The sequence below is a fragment of the Falco cherrug genome, unplaced genomic scaffold (assembly GCF_023634085.1).
Source record: "Falco cherrug isolate bFalChe1 unplaced genomic scaffold, bFalChe1.pri scaffold_35, whole genome shotgun sequence".
In the NCBI taxonomy this organism is placed as follows: Eukaryota; Metazoa; Chordata; class Aves; order Falconiformes; family Falconidae; genus Falco; species Falco cherrug.
The window spans coordinates 1,622,689-1,639,876 of NW_026599480.1; the positions used below are offsets into that span (position 1 = coordinate 1,622,689).

General features: G+C 54.6%; 1 protein-coding gene and 1 long non-coding RNA gene across 2 annotated transcripts; both read left to right on the forward strand.

The window, feature by feature from the left end:
- The first annotated feature begins 4,433 nt into the window (after positions 1–4,433).
- On the forward strand, positions 4,434–7,943 carry LOC114017656 (coiled-coil domain-containing protein 81-like). Its single transcript, XM_055700482.1, has 6 exons — positions 4,434–4,766; positions 5,199–5,352; positions 5,528–5,784; positions 5,902–5,987; positions 6,257–6,381; positions 7,558–7,943. The coding sequence occupies exons 2-6, from the start codon at positions 5,232–5,234 to the stop codon at positions 7,650–7,652; spliced, it is 684 nt and encodes a 227-aa protein (XP_055556457.1). The 5' UTR covers positions 4,434–4,766; positions 5,199–5,231; the 3' UTR covers positions 7,653–7,943.
- Positions 7,944–13,032: 5,089 nt separating this feature from the next.
- LOC129735132 (uncharacterized) lies at positions 13,033–16,141 on the forward strand. Its single transcript, XR_008730591.1, has 3 exons — positions 13,033–13,046; positions 14,866–14,979; positions 15,694–16,141. It is a non-coding gene; the product is annotated as an uncharacterized LOC129735132 (long non-coding RNA).
- Positions 16,142–17,188: the final 1,047 nt, after the last annotated feature.

The window sequence follows — 17,188 nt, forward strand, 5'->3', positions numbered from 1 at the left end:
ATGGTTTTAGTGTTCGGCAATAGGTTCTTCCCATATGTCTTCTGCATAAATGTCAGTTCCTGTTAAAATCAATGTATAAAATACTACACCAACTAACTTAAGATGATCTCTTACCTTACAGGCAAACTTGAAGGACGCCAATTTGAAACTCTTGCATTGTGCAACCTGTTTTCCAAGCTCAACTTTTATGCCTCTTCTCTGTGTTACATACCGTTTTCCAAGAACTTAAGATTCTGAGAACTGAACTAAGCATAATATTGCAGCATCTGTCTCATTAATGACATGAAATAATGTCTCAATTCCTGTTCGTTACTATACCATACATAGATTGAAGGATGAAGTGACTCCCTTGCGTTATGACATCTCACCAACCTCTCCACCATTACACCTAAAGCCTCCTCAGCCATCGCTTACCACATACACAGTTCCCACATACGAGACAATGGGCTCCACTTCATCATCCTGATCGGGTTTTGGAGTACTGCAGTAACGCACGTTTTGTTTGAATAGGCTTTACCTGACTGCTCGACTCCCATTAACATTTATCACTGTCAAACATCTCGCAACTTGCAGGTTTGTATCTGTTGCATCTGCTTCCATATAATCAGTAGAACTACCAACAGAACTCCTTTCTGGCACCTTCCCCGCTGGAGTTGTGCATAGAGGTGTGTTTGGAACATTTTGTCTCCAGCCGAGTTCGAAAGTCAGCGGTTCCCCATCTCAGCCCAGAAGGCAGGTAGCCCCACCTCTGTGGTGTCTTTACACTGGCTACCGGGGCAGTGTGAGAACTACCAACAGAACTCCTTCCTGGCACCTTCTCTGGTCGAGCTGTGCATGGCATGTACCTGACCCTGACCCTGACCCGTTGCCTGGGGTTCCCTTGGATGTGGGGTGATGTCACAGTGCCTGGTTCCGGGTGCTGGGCGTGGTGGGGGCAGGGGGTCTGGGGGGGGGGGGGAGGGGAGGCAATAGGAGGGGTCCCAGGCAGGAGTGGAGGCAGAAGCTGGGATCACTTTGCCTTTGCAGTCTTTGAAATCTGCTGTTGGATGGTGTGAACTTGCTGCTGAATTGATCATAAAAATCCAAAAAAGATATTTGGAGTTGGCTGGAGGTGTTCCACACGTGGTGGTAGCCCCTGGACAACAATTCTGTGTGGCATGGGCGCCGTCAGACTCTGCTGCCCTCCAAGTGGCTCTTGGCAATTTTCAAGGGCAAGTTCAGTACCACCATCCACCTCATCCACTTTGGGCAATGACTGTAGATCTAACTTTGCAGCCACGGCAGCCGAGTTGGAGACGACCAATCAAAGGTGATACGGTATTTACAGATGGGTCTGGAAAAGTGGGAAAAGCCGCAGTGGATTGGAAAAAAATGGGCAATGGCCTTCCCAAATTGTGCATCAGGAAGGATCATCGCAAGTCATGGCGTTGCGGGCTGCGGCCTTGGCATTTCCTTATTTCCCAGGCCCTGTTAATCTCGTTACTGATTCAGCCTGTGTGGCAGCCCTCCTTTCCCAGTTGGAGATGGCTGTCCATGGCCATATCAACCATCCCAAGCTTTTTTCAATTTTTACTTCGGGAAGATATTTGGAAACGCCGTTCTCCATTCTATGTTATGCATGTTACCGCCACACTTCCCTACGCGGTTCTGCAATCGATGGCAACGCTGGAGTTGATGCTCCAGGTTCTGTGGCTCTGTCGGTGCCTGTTCCTGAGGCCCACCTGCAGGTCGTGTTAGCCCACCAATTTTATCATCAGAATTGGCGATTCTTGTATCAACAGATTGGCCAAAAGAGTCTCTCCCAGGCGGCTGCACGCAGCATTGTTGCAGCCTGTGCAGACTGTCCAAACCTTACCCCGTGCCCAGTTTTGGAGTTAATGCCAGAGGCCGTCAAGCTTTACAACGCTGGCGTTACAACAGATGTAACTCATTACAACGAGTTTGGCAGACAAAAGCATGTCCATGTCACAATAGAGACATATTCTGCTGCAACGATTGCTACTGCCCGCACAGGTGAGACCAGGCGTGATGTCACTGGGCACTGGCAACGTGCTTTGTTGTCTGTGCTTGGCGTCCCCCTTGAAATCAGAGCGGACAGTGTACCTGCCTATAGCTCCGAGTCCGTCAGTCAGTTCCTTTCCCGGTGGGGGATCTCCAGCAATTTGGTATTCCCCATTCCCCCCGGGCCAAGCCATCGTTGAACGCATGAACAATACTCTTATAAACGCCTGCTTGAAAATCAGAAAGAGGGAATGAGGGGAATGACCCAGAGGCACGTTCAGAGAAAGCACGCTGTGTTGTGAACTTTTTGGAAATCTCTGTCGACCGTGTGGTGCCTCCCATTGTACGATATTTTGTGCCAACTGGTGACAAGCAGCAAAAGCACCAAGGTGTCTTAGTAGGCATGAAAGACCCTCGTACCGGGCATTGGTCGGGACCGCATGGATTGTTAACTTGGGGGAGAGGTGATGCTTGTGTTTCTACAGATGAAGGTCCACGATGGGATACCTGCTCGCTGTGTGCGGCCTGAGCTTAGCGTGCCGGACCGTGGGAGCGCTGCTGCCGCCAGTCAACCCAACAACTGATGTGTGGGTCTCCTTAGCACAGCAACCGAGCACATCCTGGCTTGGTGTGCCCTTCCTGACTTGCCAACATTGTTGCGAACAAGTGAATGTATGTGGGGAATGAAGAATCTTACTGAAAGCCTTGATATCGGGGATAAGGGATTACCTCTGTACAATGTTAACCCAAAAGAAGCTGATTTTGTTTGCACTTTGAGTGTCGATAGTTGTCTTTATGTAGATGCTAGTGTAGTAGGAGGCCATGATGGGACCATGACACCCACATAAATCAACACGTGAACATGTTGATAAGCATCGTGCGCTTAAACGCAATATAGCTTTGGATGAAGCAGGTAATGATGTAGCTGATTTATGGAACTGGCGGGAACGTATTGCAGTGGTTCTTCTCTTCTCCGGAGCAACAGCAGGGAAAGCATTCAAGAGTTAAATCTCCCTGTTAGGCAGTTAAGAGCGTGAGTTGAAATTTGCCGCTGCTTTTTGTTGTTGGCTCAAGGACATGGCTGTGAGGGTTTTGATGGTATGTGCTGAATGGATTTTAGGCGCCCCATTGCAGCAACATGTTAACAAAATCTGAGAAAATTTCAGCCTTTTTGGCATCCATTCACTCGATTGGCAGTATTGTTTGTTTGCTATTGCCTTGGTTGCCGTCATGTTTGCAAGGGCCCCGCAGAGCATGACAAACCTGGTACTAGCTGTTCAAAAACAAAAAGGGGGAATTGTTGGGGTCTGCAGCGGGTCTGCAGACAAGTTAGTTGACTTCAAAGACTTAGCCGTGTACCTTTAAGACGGCCACAAATTGTCAGGTATGTAAACGGGGTGTGAAGAATCGGAACTTAGAGCCGCAGCATACGGGCACCTACAGCAACAGCAAAGAGCAGGCAAGAAGAAGGACGCAAAAACCTGTCAGGGTCTGACACCTGCACTGTCTGAGATACATAAATAGTTTGTATAAACAATAAAGGCCATTTTGTCTGAACCCAGCCACGCAGACGTGGTGTTTTTTCAGTCCGCCTCGACTTGCGTCACCGCAGACCTCATCAACTCTGGGGACATTTTGTGGACGTTTGATGGATGTTTTACAGGGGCGGTCCACAGGCTAAGGGAAGAAAAGGAACCGAGGAGGAGGAGGAGGAGGAAAATGAGAAACAAGATGAAGAGGAGGAGGAAGAATAAGGAGAAATTGGAATAGGAGGAGGGGGAGGAATGGCATGAGGAGGAGGAAAGAGGAGCAGAAGGAAAAGAGAGTGGGAAGATCAAAATAGGGCAAGTAGGAAGCAGAGGAGGAGGAAGAGAAGGGGACAAAACTTCCAGGAATAACAGGAAGAAAAGGGCAGCTAGCAGGAAAAGGAGGAGGTGAAGGAGCAGGAGGAAAAGGAGGAGGAGGAGGAGGAGGAAAATACCCCCAAACTCTCCATTGTCAGCCCATCAAAGGTCGAAGATGGAGCACCTGCTACCTCTGCCGCCTGATCAACGGTCCCACGTCCCTGCCAGAGCCTGAACGCAAGGAGGGGAGCTCAGCCTCCACGGAGGCCACTTAATCCTCCCTTGTCCCCTTTCCTCTGCGCCTAGGAGGTTTCGCTGCCAGTGTTTGGCCCACCTCTGGTGCTTGGCCCAACTCTGTGCTTGGACTTTTGCCCTGGGCTGGCTGCTCACAGGTGGTTAAAATGGTTTCTGCAGCAAAAACATCGCGGGAGGCAGAAGGTTTGTGTCAGACTGGGCAGCGGGTGACTGGTGACTGTCACAGTGGGTGGTGGGGTCAGCAGTGGCCGCATCTTTGTGATGTCACACTAGGTCTGTGACACAGGCCACGCCGGGGTACAAAAGGGGGTGTGGGGGGGTGGTTCACACACTCTGGAGGAGCATCTCTGGGGTGAACACACGGAAGAGCTTCCCACACAGCTGTTGCCATGAAGGGGCGACCCACTACTATGAGGCAAACCAAGATGGACTTCTGGGATGGGATGAAGCCCATCTTCATGATGCCCAGCATCACCCACAGAGGTACAAGCACCCCAGCCAGCGCAGGAGCCTTGTCAGGACTGAGCGCTGTGGCGTTGTGGGGGTGGGACACAGGTAGAGCCAGGGGACACGGAGCGTGACCTGGTTTTCCTTTGCTTTCCAGAGCAAATAATCATCTGGGACGCGGTGGCCAGCTACGTCCGACAACAGCTCTTGCTACGCAAGGTAGAGTGACCCCCGCATCTTCCTCATCCCCCCGGCTTCCCTGGGGGGACCCTGTGGCCGTGGAGCTTGGGCCGCAGCTGCTCTTTCCCTCCTCAAAAAGCAGAAAACTCCCCCCCCAAAATCCCCACTGGGAGACAAAATAGGTCTCGGGCAAGGGTGGTGTCACCTCGGGTAGGTGGTCTTCTACCGCAGGGCTGATCCGTTGTTGGAGAACCCTGGATGCCCTTGAGCGGCTTCTGCCCCCGAGTCCCGCTTTTTCCAAGGAAGAAAAGGAAGGAGAGGACTCGGCATCTCCTCCCCAAAGCTCTCCCCACTGTCCCAGCTGGTGCCTCTGATGAGCGGGAGGTGGCAGGGCCTGAGGAACCATCCTGGGGTGGAGCCAACCCCCAGCTCTTCCCTCCTCACCCTTCATGCCCTTCTCCTCTGCTCCAGGGGGTCCGAATTCCCACCCTCGGCTACTTTGACATGGTCCTCACACAGCTGCGGGTTGGGACGAAGACTGCCACTCTCCACAAGCCCGTCTTTTGCCTGTCCAGGGTCCTCAGGGACATCCACAGCCTGATGGACAACAGGGATGACCTGTCTGGTAGGACAACAACTGCACGGTGGGGGTGAAGGGGGAGGGGGGTTATCACATCCCTTGGCCAAAAGCAAACTGCCCCCTCTGCGAAGGTGGGCCGCAAACAGGACGAGGGCAGTAAGAACCCCTCAGGAAGGGCCACGGGGTCAGCGCCCTCATCCTTCTCGTGGGGTTTTTCCAGACAATAAGGTGTTGGAGCCTGTGAAATACATCAAGGTGGCCACGGGTGCCGACGTGTCCCGGCGCAAAGTGGAGATCTGCATCCTCGGCACCACGTCCCTCCTGTCCCAATGCCTGGGGAAGGGGAAGAACGTCGCGCTGGTCCTGCGGGACATTGGGCTGCTCCTCATTGAGGACAGGAAGGTGGAAATGAGGTTCTACTACGATTTCCTGGAAGGGATATATGGGAAGAGAAACCTCAGGATGGCTGCATTGTCGGTGAGCGTTTTGGATTCCCCGTGGCTCCACCGGCTCCTGCCACCATGAATTCCTCCGTGATCGAGTGCCACGGTCACGTTGAAGGCGTCCCAGCATCTCCATGTTCCTCCACTGCAGGCTCCCTGGCTGCTGGACAGGGTGGTGTCCCCGATGGTACCTGCTGCTTCCTTGACTCGCAGCGGATGTGTCATCATCTTTCCCGAGTGAGTCCTTCCCCCAGTGGCCTCAGGGGTCCTGCCACGGCTCTGCCCCGTCGTCGTTCCTGCCAACGGTGGGATGGAGGAAGGATCTGAGGACACCAGGACACCTTTCCTGGGTGACCTCATTTCCTGGGGTGCTCCTTGGGGATGGGGGATGGATGATTTTGGGGGGAAAACCCGGCTTTTACAGTGGTGCTGAGCTCCAGCTGGGAGCAGAGCGGAAAGGGCTGGTGGCGCCTCTGGTCACGCCACTGTCACCTCTTCGTCACCAGGTTTGAACTGCAGCTGGCGCGCAAATCGCAGTCCAAGCAGCCTCTCAAGGTCATGAGGCATGCCCTTGGTGAGGGCATGTGGAAGAAAGAAGAGGACCTGCCGCCCGCGGGGCAGGCCGCAAAAGGTGAAGCAGCTCCCGGCTCCTTTCCATAGCGCGGGCGAGCGGTGTCTGGTGGGAAAACCCACGGCAACAACGGTCAGACGCTGGCGCCAGCGCTTTGGGCCACGCTTGGCTTCGGGAGTGGGGCGGGACGCTCGGGTCCGTGGGAATGACTTCAAATCCCCTCTCCAAAAGAGACTCGCCCACATGGTCCACCTCCCCTCTTCCAAACCCCGGCGCTAGCGGTGCCTTCGGCGGGCGCTGGGGAAAGGAATATACTTATATAAATACATATATTTGTATGTTTATGTATTTATTTATTATGTAGATACAAATATATATGTAATTAATATTTATTTTAAAAATATAAAAATTAGAAATAAGTGATTTTATTAATAATATTAATATTTATAATATTTATAATATTTATATGTTATATAATATATTATTATATATTATATTTATTTAGATAATTTATATATATATATATAAATAAAATATATATTTAGATAATATATATATATAATATATATTATGTAATATATATAATATATTATATAAATAATATTATATTTATTTATATTTAATTCTATTTATTAATATTAATTAAAATTAATATTATTTATTATAATATTAATATTAAAATTAATGATATTAATATTAAAATTAATTATTTAATTAATGATATTAATATATTTTAATTTAATATGTTATTAAATATAACTATTTCTGTTTATATGAATATAGATAATATAAAATATATGATATATAAATAATTTAAATAATATGAAATGTAAATATACATATAAAGATATATTACATATATATGTAAGGTATAAAAAATGGAAATTAAAAAGGGCGATGGAGCATGGGTTAATCCTCGTCCTTTCCACATCAGAGCAGACGGGTTCGCCCGCATCCCTCAAGCCCTGCGCTGCTAAAAGCGGCCACCCTAAGGGCTCCTTGTGTCCAAGCAGGGAAAAAATTTGGTGTAAATCCAAGGGTTTTAGCTTTCGCACCTTGCAGCCTCCCAGCTGCCAGCGCCAAGCGACGCTGAGTGATTCACGTCCTTCTCGCCGGTGTTGAGGGGGCAGGGGATGGAGCGGGACGGGCACCCAGGATGTTTTGGGACCAGGCGTGAGCACCGCTCCGCATCATGGCGACACTCATCCTGACGAGCTTTCTCCTTCCCGTTCGCAGCGGGACCTCCTGGTTCCAGCTCGGTTGCTGACCAACCGGAGGAACCCGGCGGCAGGGCGTGGGCGAAGATGGGGACAAAGCACCGTGTGGGGTGAGTCCGGGGGTTCAGGGCCAAGGGTCGGCGCCGGGTTCGCTGCCGACCCAGCGAGAGCCCCCAGCCCTTCTCGGGTTCACCGATGCCTGACAGTGGCGCACGGGGGGGGCACGATAGGGCTGGGGGAGCCCCCACTTCGCGGGGGGGGGGCTCCTCTCCTGCCCTTCCTGAGCGCACGGGGGACACGGGGACAGCGCGTCAGCTGAGGGCGCCAGCTCGGGGACGGGATTTTGCCCCCAAAGCCACCACGGCCTTGGGCCAGCTCCTTGTTCACATCCTTCCAGGCAGCTGCTGGAGATCCGGGGGGCCAGGTCGCAAAAACCGACGATGAGGAGCCAACCCGAGAGCAAACTCGCGGGCAAGGGCCAAGCACAGGCGGCAAAACGGCAGCGGCGCAAGAGGAAAGGAGGAGAAACAACATCCTCCATCGGAAGCAAATCCAACGCTAAAACAAGCACATCGGTGAAGCCGGAAGTCTGGGTGCCCGAGGAGCTCGTCTGCAGCGCCCCAGCTCCGCCGCCCGCAAGGGCCAAGCCGGCACAACTACAGCAATCCAGACCTGGAAGGTTCTGGATGGAGCAGAGAGACGCGCGGAGAGGGGCGGCAGCAGGGTATGGCCTCACGACCCCCTGTGTGATGATCTTGACCTCCAGCCATCCCAGCTGACCCAGCACTGCGCCCCGAGGACCAAGCCGGTGGTCTCCAGGATGGAGCGATGGGGGCGAAGAGCTCACGGAGCCTCACGGTGCCACTCAGGGGGCGCCTCGCTCTGCTGGCGGGACCCCTCCGGCCCCCCGGCGTGGGGGATGGGGGCAAGAGACCAATCAACCCTCAGAGCTGCGGAACGGCGTGGGGGGCTTCATCGTCTGCAGCGACGCCTCGCCCATGTGATAGGATGCGCTTGACCCCCAGCTCCTCCCTCGACGTCCTTGGCGTGACCTTCCCAGCCCCGGCTCGCGGCCCAGGGGGCGACGCTGCCCTGAAAAGCGCTGAGGGAAAGGGTCGCCGGTTTGCTGGTTGCTTTTTTTTCTGTCGCATGGTCCCAGCCGCTTCCGAGCCCTTTGCGCCCCCCGTGAGCCCCGCGCTTCCCTGCCCCCACCCGGCGTCGCTCGCCCCCCGGACCGGCAAGGCGTGAGCAGCAGCATCCAGACAGTACAGGGTGCAGCTGCGTCGTGGCGGTGACTCCACTGTGCGCGGGCGCCCGGCCACTGTCCCGGCACGTGTGAACTTGGCGGGTGGCGCCCTGGCGCTCGGCGTGGAAACAAAATGTTGACACGCAGCAGGCGCGTGAGCTGATTGGACGCTTCGCCGCTCCAGCTCTCGGGCCACCTGGGCGTGGCGGAACGGCCGCCCCTCCACCGCGCCCCCCTGTTTATGTTGCAGCGTACAGGAAGATCGTAAAATAACGGCGTTACGTGACCGCGGCCGGTGCCGAGGGCTGCGCCTCATCGCCCTGGAGTTACAAATCTAAAGTGCAGGAATGTAAAAATCTACAAAGTAAAAAATCTAAAAATCTACAAGGGAAAAAAAATCTAAAAATCTAATAAAAAATAAAAATCTAAAACTTCAAAAGACTAAAAATCTAAAAATTCTACAATCTAAAAAATTAAAATTTTAAAATTAAAATCTAAAAACCTAAAAAGTATAAAATTATTCTTTTAAATTAAACATTTTACAATCTAAAAAATAAAATCAAAGAAATAAAATTAAAAATCTAAAAATCTAAAAATATTTTTAAATTAAAATTATAAAATTTTTGTATTTTTGTATTTCTAATATCTTAACATTTTTAGATTTTGTTAAATTTAATTCTTTATATTTTTAAATTTTTATATTTTTGTATTTCTAACATTTTAACATTTTTTGATTTTTTAATTTGTAAAATTTCAGATTTTTTAAATTTTATATTTTTGTATTTTTAGCATATTAACATTTTTTAATTTGTAATTTTAAAGTCGTTGGATTTTTAAATTTTTATATTTTTCTATTCCTAACATTTTATCATTTTGTATTTCTAACATTTTTAATATTTTTAGATTTATTAATTTTAAATTATTTTAGATCTTCATATTTCTAACTAGACTGCTAAATTTTTTAAAATTTTGAAATTCTATTTTAAAGTTTTAAGATTTTTTAGATTCTTAGATTTTTAAATTGGTGGATTTTTAGAGTTTAATTTTTTAGGCTTTTAGGTTTTTTTTCGATTTACAATTTACAAATTATTAGGTTTGAAGTTTTTAAAAATTTTTAGATTCTCAATTTTTATATTTTTTATTTTAAAATTTAAAACCTAAAATTTTAGATTTTTAATTTTAAATATTTATACATTTTAGACACTGGCATTCCCAGGGCACATTGAAGGGGAGCGCGGCACAACCCCCAGCGCCCACAGCCCCCTCCCCCACAGCGCCCCCACCCACAGCCCCCACCCACAGCCCCCACATCTCCCCGAGGGTCCCCCGGGGCGGGGGAGGGGCAAGTCGTCCCGGGGGTCACCCCCAGCTGCCCCCCGGACCCATCACTGCTCACGAATGGGGCCGGGGGGCGGAGGGGCCGGGGGGGGGAACGACTGAAAAAAACAAAAAATTAATTAAAAAAAAATAATTTAAAAAAATACAGAAAATAAAATAAAATCAATAACTAAATAAAAACAAAAATAATAAAAAAATTAAATTACTAAGAAATAATAAAAAGACTGAAAAAATAAGAAAATAAAATGACTAAAAATAAAAAGATGACTAAAATTTTTTTAAAAAAATTAAAAATTACTAAAAAATAGAAAAAATAAAATCATTAAAAAATAAAATTACTATAAAAAATAAAAATAAAATTAATAAATAAAAACAATTTTAAAATAAAATTACTAAAAATCAAAATTAAAAAATTATTTAAAAAGATAAAAAGACTAAAAAAAATAAAATTACTAAAAAATAAAAAATAAGATGACAAAAAAATTTTAAATTACTGAAAATAAAAATAAAATTACTAAATAAATAAAAACAATTAAAAATTACTTTAAAACAGATAAAAAAGACTAAAAAAATAAAGAAAAAAATAAAATTTAAAAAAATTGCTAACAAAATAAAAAATAAAAAAATTAAAAATTACTACAAAATTATAAATAAATAAAATTCAAATTAAATTACTAAAAAATTAAAAATAATAGACTAAAAATACAAAATAAAATATAGATGATGAAAACAATACATTTTAAAAATTACTAAAAAAGAATAAAAATAAAACTAATAAAAATATAAAAATTTAAAAAAAATAAGGGCTAAAAGAAAATAATCAATAAATCATTTACTAAAAAATAAAATAAAAATAAAATTACTATAAAAAAGATGACTAAAAATTTTTTTTTAAATTTACTAAAAAAATAAAAATAAAACTACTAAAAAAATTAAAAAATTAAAAGACAAAAAAAACCTTAAAAATAAAATTATTAAATTAAAAACCCAAGATGACTAAAAAATAAAAAATAAATAATTTACTAAAAAAATAAAATAAAAATTAATTTTTTTTTTTAAAAAAAAAAGACAAAAAAATAAAATTACTAAATTTTTTTTTTTCAAAAAAAGACGACTAAAATAATGAAAACCTGCAAAGCGGCGCGGAGCCGCGCGGCCGCTGTGACTCGGGGGGTCACCACGGGGGGGTCCCGGGGGGGGGACACGACAGCCCGTTCCTGGGCCCCCCCCCCCCCCATCCGGGTGGGTCTGGGGGGCCCCCTGGGTGGGCAGCGACACCAGCCTTTGCGGGGGGGGGGAGGGGCCCCCACGGGGGGTGCCGAGGGGGGGTCCTGGGGCTGCGGGGGGAGGGGGGGGCTCTCCCCTACCCCCCCCCTAGGTTTTAGGGGGTGGACGCGCTGCTGCCACGCCCTCGCGCAGCCCGCGGACCCCAGCCCCAGGTCCGGGGGGGGGGGGGGCGCACCCCGAGCCCCCCGAGCCCCGTGTCCCGGCAGGTGACGGGAGCGGGACCCGCAGCGCAGGAGCCTCAGCTCGGCCCCCTCCCCCCGCGCCCCTCCCCCCGCGCCCCTCCCCCCCCGCGCCCCTCCCCCCCCCGCCCCCCCGTTTGTCTTAATAAAACTTGCGGCCGAGTCCACCGGTGTGCGGGGGGGGGATGGGACTGGGATGGAACTGGGACCGGGATGGGGGCGCGGGGGAGGATGGGACTGGGACGCAAGAGGGGACTGGGATGGGATGGGACTGGGACTGGGATGGGGGTGCAGGAGTGACTGGGATGGGACTGGGATGCGATGGGACTGGGACTGGGATGGGGTGCAGGATGTGACTGGGATGGGACTGGGATGGGATGGGACTGGGACTGGGATGGGGTGCAGGAGTGACTGGGATGGGACTGGGATGGGATGGGACTGGGACTGGGATGGGGTGCAGGAGTGACTGGGATGGGACTGGGATGCGATGGGACTGGGGGGGGGGGTGGGGGGTGGGGGTGGGGGGGGGGGGTGCAGGAGGAACTGGGATGGGACTGGGATGGGATGGGACTGGGACTGGGATGGGGTGCAGGAGTGACTGGGATGGGACTGGGATGCGATGGGACTGGGGTGGGGGTGGGGGTGGGGTGGGGGTGCAGGAGGAACTGGGATGGGACTGGGATGGGACTGGGATGAGGGTGCAAGTGGGAACAGGGGTGGGATAGGGATGGAAGGGGGATGGGGTGGGGGTGCCGGGGGGGACTGGGATGGCACTGGGATGGCACTGGGATGCAGGAGGGGAATAGGATGGGACTGGGCTGGGGGTGCCGGGGGGGGACTGGGGGGGGGGAGGGGACGCAGGAGCGGGGGGGGCTGGGACCGGGACCCGCACCGGGATCGGCCGGCTCGAGGTGGGGGAGGGGCTGCCGAAGGGAGCCGGGGGGTGCGGGGCAGAGCCCGGCCGACCCCAGGGCCCCCAGTGGGGGGGCACCGGGCACGGGCGCTGCCGCCCCCCCCTCCCCTCCCCCACCGCCCCCCCCCCCCCCCCGTCACAGCGGCGGGGGGCTGAACTTCCTGGGTCAGCGGCGGCTCCTCCATCCGGCGGCCCCGGCGGAGCTTCCCCGGCAGCCCCGAGCCGGGCACCCCCTCCCCCTCCCGACCACCCCCCGACCACCCCCCCACCCCCCCCGGTAGGTACCGGGGTGCCGGGATTGGGGGGGAGGGGCGGGGAGGTGATGCTCGGGTACCAGCATCCCCAGGCGGGGGGGGGGGAGGGGTCGCCAGCAGCCCCCCTGGCTCGGCCGGCAGAAGCCCCCCAGGTTGGGGGGGGGGGGGGGGGAAGGGGGGGAGTGGGGCCCAGCCCCTGGGTGCCCCTGAGCCCCCTCCCCCCTCTCTCGCAGGTGCGGTGGGGGTCCCGGGCGCGTCATGCAGGAGAGCTACGAGGCCTGATGCTGCTGGGTAAGGGGCTCGGCGGGCCCCCCGCTGCCCAACCCCCCCCCCGCCGCGCGCCACCCTCCGGCATCACCCAGGAACCACCCCACCCCCACCCCCCACCCCCACCCCCCACCCCCCCCAAAGAAAACCACCCCCAGGGCCGGCCGGAGCGAAAACCAGCCCCAGCCACAGGCGTTGGGTGTCACGGGTGCACTGGGCGTACTGGGCATACTGGGCAGGATGGGCTCACTGGGTGCGCCGGGCGTACTGGGCTCACTGGGTGCATGGGGTGCGCTGGGCGCACTGGATGCTCTGGGTACTCTGGGTGCACTGGGGAAAACTGGCAGTACTGGGCTCACTGGGAACACTGGGTGCGCTGGGTGCACTGGGTGCACTGGGCACTGCGTGCTCTGGGTGCACTGGGAAAACTGGCAGTACTGGGCTCACTGGGAACACTGGGTGCGCTGGGTGCACTGGGTGCTCTGGGCACTGCGTGCTCTGGGTGCACTGGGAAAAACTGGCAGTACTGGGCTCACTGGGCACACTGGGTGCACTGGGCACACTGGGTGCTCTGGGTACACTGGGCTCACTGGGCGCATGGGGTGCACTGGGCGCACTGGATGCTCTGGGTACTCTGGGTGCACTGGGGAAAACTGGCAGTACTGGGCTCACTGGGCACACTGGGTGCACTGGGCACACTGGGTGCTCTGGGTACACTGGGAAAACTGGCAGTACTGGGCTCACTGGGCACACTGGGTGCACTGGGCACACTGGGTGCTCTGGGTACACTGGGAAAACTGGCAGTACTGGGCTCACTGGGCACACTGGGTGCACTGGGCACACTGGGTACTCTGGGTGCACTGGGAAAACTGGCAGTACTGGGCACCCTGGACTCACTGGGCACACTGGGCTCACTGGGTGCATGGGGTGGGCTGGGCGCACTGGATGCTCTGGGTACTCTGGGTGCACTGGGAAAACTGGCAGTACTGGGCTCGCTGGGCACACTGGGTGCACTGGGCACTGCGTGCTCTGGGTGCACTGGGAAAACTGGCAGTACTGGGCTCACTGGGCACACTGGGTGCACTGGGCACTGCGTGCTCTGGGTGCACTGGGAAAACTGGCAGTACTGGGCTCACTGGGAACACTGGGTGCGCTGGGTGCTCTGGGTACTCTGGGTGCACTGGGAAAACTGGCAGTACTGGGCTCACTGGGAACACTGGGTGCGCTGGGTGCACTGGGTACTCTGGGTGCACTGGGGAAAACTGGCAGTACTGGGCTCACTGGGAACACTGGGTACTCTGGGTGTACTGGGTGCTCTGGGTGCACTGGGAAAACTGGCAGTACTGGGCTCACTGGGAACACTGGGTACTCTGGGTGTACTGGGTGCTCTGGGTGCACTGGGAAAACTGGCAGTACTGGGCTCACTGGGAACACTGGGTGTGCTGGGTGCACTGGGTGCTCTGGGTGCACTGGGAAAACTGGCAGTACTGGGCTCACTGGGAACACTGGGTGCACTGGGCACTGCGTGCTCTGGGTGCACTGGACGCACTGGGTGTACTGGGTGTACTGGGGTCAGGTGGAGGGTGGGGTTGGGGGGGGGGGAGGAAAGGGGGGTTGGGGGGGTTGGGCACATCTCACCCCCAGCAGGTGGGAGGGGGGAGGGGTGGCGAGGAGCCACGGGCGCGGGGCGCGGCCCAGCACCCAGTTTCCTTAAAAATCATCATTATAATTAAAAATACGTCCCGGGGAAGGGGGCGGGGGGGGGGGGGGGGCGGGTAATGAACCGGTTGTAATGAGGGGGGTGCCCTGCCCCCCCCCCCCCCCCCTCCCCCCCCCCGAGCAGATTTCCCGGTCCCCAAACCCAACGTCATCTCCCGGCTGGAGCTGGAGGAGGAGCTGGGGGTGCCGGACCCCAACGACTCCAAGGAATGGGAGATCCTCCGGGTGGCCCCTGCAGGTGAGCCGGGACCCCCCCCCAAAAAACACTGGGATGGGGGTTTAACACCCCCCCCCCAAAAAAAAAGAAAAAAACACTGGGATGGGGGTTTAACACCCACCCCCCTCAAAAAAAAAAGAAAAAAACACTGGGATGGGGGTTTAACACCCCCCCCCCAAAAAAAAAAAAAAGAAAAAAAACACTGGGATGGGGGTTTAACACACCCCCCCCCCAAAAAAAAAAAAAAGAAAAAAACCACTGGGATGGGGGGGGTTGACCCCCCCAAAACACAAGGGTGGGGGGTTTATCCCACTGGGGTGGGGCTTGAACCCCACCCCCACAAACCACTGGGGTGGGGGGTTTGACCCCCCCACAATACCAGGGTGGGGGGGTTGTCCCACTGGGACGGGGGGTTAACCCACCCACCCCCCCCCAAAGAAAAACCCACCGGGATGGGGGGGTTAATCTACCCCATCCCCCAAAACACTGGGATTGGGGGTTTAACCCCCCCCAAAGGACTGGGGGGGGGGGGGGGGTCGTCCCACTTTGATGGGGGTTTAAGACCCCCACCCACCAAAAAAACACTGGGATGGGGGGGTTGACCCCCCCAAAACACCCGGGTGGGGGTTTTAACCCACCGGGATGGGGGATTTTGACCCCCCTCCCCCCCCCCCCCGGGTTTTGCCCCCCTCGGCGGTGGGCTCCCCCCAACATCACCCTCTCCCCCCCCCCCAGATGACGGGACAGGCAGCGAGGACCGAGGACCCCCCCGACCCCCCCCATCCCCCAGCTGGCGGAACCGGCCACCGTCCCCCCGCCGCCTGGCGAGGAGGCCGCCCCATCCCCCCCCTCCTCCCCCCCACCCCCCGTCTGGGGCTCCCCGCAGCTCGCTGGGGGGTCGGGGGGGTCGCCGGGCGTCGGCGCCCCCCCCGCGGTGCGGGCACTGCCAGAAGAGCTTCGCGCGGCGCTCGGAGCTGCTGAGCCACCAGCGGCTGCACACGGGCGAGAAGCCCTACCAGTGCCCCCAGTGCGGCAAGCGCTTCACCCGCAGCTCCCAACCGCAACGCCCACCAGCGCACCCACGGCGGCCGGGGCGCCGAGCCGGCCCCGCACCCGCGGCTGCACGGCGGGCAGCGGCCCGACGCCTGCGGCGCCTGCGGCCAACGCTCGGGCTGGAGCTGGGAGCTGGCGGCACCTCAGCGCGGCCGCTCCGGGCGAGCGGCCTACCAGTGCCCGCGGTGCGGGCAGCGCTGCAAGCGCGGCGCCAGCCTCCACGGCCGCCAGCGGCCCCGCCGGGGCGAGAAGCCGCACCAGTGCGGCGAGTGCGGCAAGCGCTTCAGCTACGGCTCGGCCTTCCTCAAGCACCGCCGCAGCCACCAGGGCCAGCAGCCCCACCAGTGCGCGCGCGCTGCGGGCCGGAGCTTTCTGGAAAGCGCGGGGCTGCTGCGCCACCAGCGCAGCCACAAGGGCCAGCAGCCCCAGCAGAGCCAGCAGCCCCAGCAGCGCGCGCAGCCCCACCAGTTTGCGCAGCCCCAGCAGAGCCAGCAGCCCCACCAGTGCGCGCAGCCCCACCAGTGCGCGCAGCCCCACCAGTTTGCGCAGCCCCAGCAGAGCCAGCAGCCCCAGCAGAGCCAGCAGCCCCAGCAGGGCCAGCAGCCCCACCAGTGCGCGCAGCCCCACCAGTTTGCACAGCCCCAGCAGCGCGCACAGCCCCACCAGTGCGCGCAGCCCCACCAGTGCGCGCAGCCCCACCAGTTTGCACAGTCCCAGCAGGGCCAGCAGCCCCACCAGTGCACGCAGCCCCACCAGTGCGCGCAGCCCCACTGGTGTGAGCCACCCTACCAGGGCGCACAGCCCTAGCGGGGTGAGCAGCCCCACCAGTTTGCACAGCCCCACCAGTGCACGCAGCCCCAGCAGGGCCAGCAGCCCCAGCAGCGCACGCAGCCCCACCAGTGCGCGCAGCCCCACCAGTTTGCACAGCCCCAGCAGGGCCAGCAGCCCCACCAGTGCGCGCAGCCCCCACCAGTGCACGCAGCCCCACTGGTGTGAGCCGCCCTACCAGGGCGCGCAGCCCTAGCGGGGTGAGCAGCCCCACCAGTTTGCACAGCCCCACCAGTTTGCACAGCCCCAGCAGGGCCAGCAGCCCCAGCAGCGCGCACAGCCCCACCAGTGCGCGCAGCCCCACCAGTTTGCGCAGCCCCAGCAGGGCCAGCAGCCCCAGCAGGGCCAG

Excerpts from the sequence above, each read along its gene's own strand:
- LOC114017656 (XM_055700482.1), top strand. The coding sequence starts at position 5,232 with ATGGTCCTCACACAGCTGCGGGTTGGGACGAAGACTGCCACTCTCCAC. Across the intron at positions 5,988-6,256 it reads TGTGTCATCATCTTTCCCGA|GTTTGAACTGCAGCTGGCGC; the intron begins GTGAGTCCTTCC and ends CTTCGTCACCAG. Across the intron at positions 6,382-7,557 it reads CGCGGGGCAGGCCGCAAAAG|CGGGACCTCCTGGTTCCAGC; the intron begins GTGAAGCAGCTC and ends TCCCGTTCGCAG.